Source organism: Eupeodes corollae, chromosome 1, assembly GCF_945859685.1.
Source record: "Eupeodes corollae chromosome 1, idEupCoro1.1, whole genome shotgun sequence".
NCBI classification, from domain to species: Eukaryota; Metazoa; Arthropoda; class Insecta; order Diptera; family Syrphidae; genus Eupeodes; species Eupeodes corollae.
In genome coordinates this window covers 218,749,631-218,755,049 of record NC_079147.1, presented here as the reverse complement: position 1 = coordinate 218,755,049, position 5,419 = coordinate 218,749,631, and the positions used below count along the sequence as shown (strand labels likewise).

General features: G+C 32.1%; 1 protein-coding gene across 1 annotated transcript; it reads right to left on the bottom strand.

Moving 5' to 3' along the window:
- Positions 1–2,208: 2,208 nt before the first annotated feature.
- Positions 2,209–3,682, bottom strand: LOC129939281 (zinc finger protein OZF-like). Its single transcript, XM_056047249.1, has 2 exons — positions 3,248–3,682; positions 2,209–3,191 (listed from the first exon to the last, which is right to left on the bottom strand). Exons 1-2 carry the CDS (start codon positions 3,584–3,586, stop codon positions 2,244–2,246), a joined length of 1,287 nt encoding a protein of 428 aa, XP_055903224.1. The 5' UTR covers positions 3,587–3,682; the 3' UTR covers positions 2,209–2,243.
- Between the last annotated feature and the right edge of the window lie 1,737 nt (positions 3,683–5,419).

Below are 5,419 nucleotides of genomic sequence, written 5' to 3'. Positions count from 1 at the left end.
TTTCTATTCTTTTATTTTTTAAATAATAATAATTTATTTTTTTTTAAAATTGGCATTATCCGGAAAACTGTTAGAAATGATCAAATGAAAGTAATGAATCCTTTTTTGTCGATTAAATTCAATAACGTCGCAAATAGTAAAGTACCTTATTTTGTTTAAATTTGCAAATAGTTGTGTTTCATTCTAATACTGAAAATACATGAGCGTGCCATATCCCATCCGAATATTGGCAGCTTCGAACTTGTAATTTGTATCTTCTATCAGTTATAGATCCACGAACCCAATTCGCTCAAATATCTTAGTAAAAAAAAACATATAAGAACGCTAACCAAGGGCGGATCCAGACTTTTAATAAGGGGGTGGGGTTACACACTTAGATCAGTTTTTACCCGCCTTTAAAAAATGTTTTTTAATTTTTTGTAAAGAGGGCTAACAAAATTAAAATTATGCAATGGCTGCGTTCAATCTCATGTTGGATAGGGTATCTTTGTAGATACCTTGTTGAACGAGTTGGATAGCTGTCAAAAAATAATAACAACTTTCAACTGTTCACAAAAAGCAGAAAAAACATTTAAGCTTCCAAGTCAAAATTGTTGTAAGATAAAACATTTAATGGATAATTCAACTGATTCGTCGGACGATGATGAATTAATAGGTGCGTAATAATTCAATAAATAAGAGATAACCTTAATCTGTAATCTATGTTAAAATCTGTAATCTATGTTAAATTTCCTCTTAGAACACTAGACTGGAGGTATAAGTCCTAGCAAATTGGTCATCTACAAAACGATAACAAAATATGTAAGTCAATTTTGAAGTCTGTCTAAGATTGAACGCAGCCAATATGTAACCTTAAATGTACTAATTTTAAGGTCTAAAGTAACAACTTTATTTATTAACTTATTTAAGAACGCTGTTGTCCAGAAAGGTATGGTCTAACTTTTTAATTTGGTCAACTTTCTACATACGAAAGCATTCCAAGATTCAACAGTTTTTTTTTTTACAAAAAGAATACATTCATTTTTGTTGCCATTTCTATTAAAAACCCAAAAAATAGAAAGAATTTGATATAAAGAATTTTCTGGCTTTTTTGACGCTTTTCTTGGATTCAATTTTCGGGAGTCTTTTATTGCTATAGCTATTAGTCTGCTTACACGTAGATTGGAGCTAATGCTAGAAAATATTTTAATCTTAATGGAGTCAACAAAACTGAAAATTGGAGAGATAAAAATGCTTGAACTGCTTGAATGCATTTAAGGACATAATTTAACTAAATATAAAATAAAAACAAATAAAGGTAAACAAATTACACGTTTCTGAATATCGTTTCACTTCAGTTAATAGATATGAAGCGTGCATTGTATTTTTCAATTAGCCATTAGTTTAATAAAAGTGTCGCTTATGCCATTTTTTGACCATTTATATTCTTGAAATTCGTGTTTAAATCTGATTTATAGAGCATCCACAGCAAATGCACTTCAAAAGCACATTTATTTAATTTTCTAATATCTTTTGTATTCAACCGAAAATCAATTTTGAAAAAAATATAATGGACGACTTGGTCGCTGGAACTGTATAAAAAAATATTTCCTATATTTAAAGATTTAAAATTGTAACTTATTTTTTTCGAAAATCATTTTAAATTTTGTCTTTAAAATAATTTTGGTAAACACTAAATAAAGTGCTTATAGATATACATTTTACATTTAAATTTCGTTATCGAGTTTTTTAAACAAAATTAATATTTTTTTTTTTAATCAAAAAAAAATTAAATTTTTGATAATCAAAAATCAACATCAATTTGATCATCGACAAGGTCTTGCACAGAAAAAGAAGATTATTGATTAGTTCTTGAGAAATCTTAAAAAATGAAGGTTCTACGAGGGGTACCCTTCTGGAGCAATACCAACATATGTAGGTATATTTTGAAATAGACTATTTCTTATTCAAGGTTTCTTCTTAAGAACCTGAACATTTGCTCGTTTTCTTAGAAACAAATTAAATACAAATTATTTAAAGCATGACTAAAGTTTTTTTTCAAATTCTAAATTGAATGAAAACAAAAATTTGAGTTGAAACAAACAAATTATCTCCCAGGGTGATATCATGACCCCTACGGCACCCCCCCCCCCCCCCCTGGATCCGTCATTGACGTTAACTTATCAATTTCCTAAAAAATCTATGATGAAAAGAATTGGAAACACAAGATTCTGTATTAAAGTATTTTGTTTTTATTTTCTAAATCAAGGAGATGAAGCGTGTGATTTCATATGACTATAAAGCCCGGGGTGCTGGGCAAAAGCTCGTCCACAGATTTTGCAAACATACTTTTTCACTTTTTCATGGATCTTAGAATGTTGCAACAAACTGCTGGGTGTTTTAAATGTTGATGAACATTGGCTACATTGGTGCTGTCTGGGTCCTTTGTCGTGTGTAAGTCGATGCATTCGCAGATTGTAGGAATTTCTAAAGCGTTTATCACAAACTTCACAAGCATAATTTCGTATATCCAAATGTCTATGCATATGCTCTGTGAGTTGCGATGACGATGAGTGGCCTTTTCCACAAAGTTCACACACAAACGGTCGATCACCAGTGTGCGTTCTCATATGGGAGATTCTTTCTGTAGATGAAGCGAATCTTCTGTCACAGTAGTCACATTTGAACGGTTTCTCACCAGTGTGTCGTCGCACATGGACAATCAGATTCTGCTTGCAGGCGTATGCTGTTCCACAGATGTCGCATTTATGTGGTTTTTCTCCCTTGTGCAACAAAGAATGAATGTCCAAACCCGATTTCTTTTTGAATTCTTTGCCACAAACAGAACAGAAATGCTTCTTCTTTTTCTTATTTAGACCACAATCATGCTCCCGCATTCTTTTAACATAATCGAATTGCTCACCACAAAACTTGCATGTTAGTTTTGAACGCAAAATTTCTTCATCACTGGGATCAACAGCTTCCTTATCTTCTTTAATTTTTTCCTCAGGCAGAGGTGACAAATTTTCTAATTGCAGCTCTTCTTCCTCGTATAAGCTTATTTCAAATGGTTTCGGTACATCATTTGTTGGTTCTTCTTTTTGTATTTGTTTGATTTCTTGCTCCTCCAAGTCTTCTTTGATTTGTCCATCAGCAATAAGAATTAGTTCTTCTTTAAGGCTCTCACTTGAAGTGTTTTCTTCAAGCTTCATCTAAGAGGCATATATTAATAAAATGATTTACATGCAATGTGTAGGATCCTACTTACCAAGATTTCATAGTCAAGTGTATTGTATTCTTCATCCTGTTCGGTGGTAGACTTCCCGATTGGGTCAATTTCTTTATTTACAACAGTTTCCACCTCGGCATCAGATTCACTAGGTTCATAGGTGATGAAGTTTTCTACTGTTATATGGATTTCTGCTATGTGATCTGAGAATCCATCAGCAGATTTGAATTTATCGTCGCAGAGATTGCAAACGTAAATAAGATTCCCCAAATGTCTTTCGAGGAAAACTTCGCCACATTTCTCGAGTTGCTGGAGCTCATTTAGTGTTTCGATTGAAACAGAATTGAGATTTATATTATTTAGTACTTCTACGGACATTATAAAACCATTATAGGAATGTTCTCAAACAGCGTAAGATAAATTTCTATCAAGATTCAAGAATTTAAAGTTAGTTTAACAATAAAGAAGATGCTACTTGAAAAGGAATGAACGGGTGACATATGATGCAGAGAAATGTCAATTGTGTGGCCGCGTTCATTTTGGTGGTAATTTTTAACTGAATCACTCTCCCCTCATGGAACACGTCTATATACAATTTCTTTGAATAGGGGTATTCGCTTAGCAAGTAACTACATAGCCAAGTCATTTTTTTTTGGCTTTGGGCACATGAATAAAGTATATGTTGTGGCTTCTTAGTTAAAGTTGAAATAGCTTTGTGAATGCAAAGTTGCACTACAAAACTAGTCAATCTGTCATATTAACAAACGTTTGTGTTTTGAGAACTTTAAATAATATTTTTTGTTTTTAAAGTTAGTGGACACTGCTTTTGTGTTCACTGGTGTCCGATTTATTGCATCATTTCAGTAATAACTACTTTTTACTTTTTTTGGATTGTCTTTTTTTTTTTTTAAAAACATGACTCATCGCTTTTATCTTCAAATGACACTCTGCCCTACAATTGACGTCGTTCAAAGATTCCATTTAGCTTGTTCTCATTAGAAATACGGAATTTCTTTTATAATGGTGTAAAAAACCTATCAAATTTACATATAACACCGTTAACTGTCATTTATCGGACAGAAGCCTGGCTGTGAGTTTACTTTCATATATAATAGGGAGAATGCCCTTCAAAATTGTAGAAAAGCAAAGTTATTGTTTAGAAAATTAAACAAGAAAATTCGCCACATATTCTTAACATGAACATTGGTCAGATTCACACAACATAATTAACTTTGTTTCAAGTCAACTGCATTCTTTAAAAACGGAATCAAACCAAAGTAGCAAGTCCATAATAAGTTTTGTTTTGTGTTGTAAAGAAAAAGTTTGTTTTCTAATATGAAATATGAAAAACCATTGTGCCGTAAATAAATGAAACAGAGTTACAAAGTTCAGCTTTCAGTTCAAAGAAACAAAATGGCTGCGGTCAATCTCGTGTTCTATAGGGTATCTTGGATAGGTGGATTTTTAGATACCTTGTTGAACGAGTTCGATAGCTGTATTGAGATATCTGTCAAAAAATAAAAACAACTTTCAGCTGTTCACAAAAAAAAGAATCTTGTAGCGTTTTTTCATACCTTTAATTTTATTTGTAATTCCTTCTCATCAAAAATTGACCCGTATTCTTCAAGAACTTTTACAATTTCTTGTTCTTCGCCGGATTTTTGGGTCTCAAAGCTGGTTCTTTCTCTTTATGCACTCCTCCAAGAATAGCAGAATGGATTTATGTTCCCTACCTTAAAAAAAGTGAATAGAGTGGTTCTTTAGGGTTTTGAATCATTTGAAAGAAAGAATAACTTACCTTTACTTACTAACAGCGACCTTGTTTGCTTGTAGCTCCACAAGCTGGCCGCCTCTATCTGCTTTTATACATAAAAATAAGTTAGATTTATTTATTTCCAAAAGATTAATATATATTTACATGTATTTTGTTCTACCTCTGAAACAGGATGAGATTCTTCAACTTCAGAAAGCTGAACACTAGACTGGAGGTAAGGCCTAGCAAATTAGTCATCTACAAAACGAGAACAAAATATGTCAATTTTGAAGTTTAAAAAATAGATCATAATTACCTTCTAAAATCCGGAGGTAAATACCTTCTGCATCGTCTATTATGTACAGAAAATCCTCAAATACAACTTCAAATAACATTCTGTATCTTTTTGTTGACCAACAAATACAAAAGCTGAAATCAATTTTCAAGTTTCTTGAAGT

Bases quoted from the DNA above. Each gene is read 5' to 3' on its own strand.
- LOC129939281 (XM_056047249.1), bottom strand. From the start codon at position 3,586: ATGTCCGTAGAAGTACTAAATAATATAAATCTCAATTCTGTTTCAATC. The intron at 3,192-3,247 runs GTAAGTAGGATC...TATGCCTCTTAG, and splicing joins CACTTGACTATGAAATCTTG to ATGAAGCTTGAAGAAAACAC.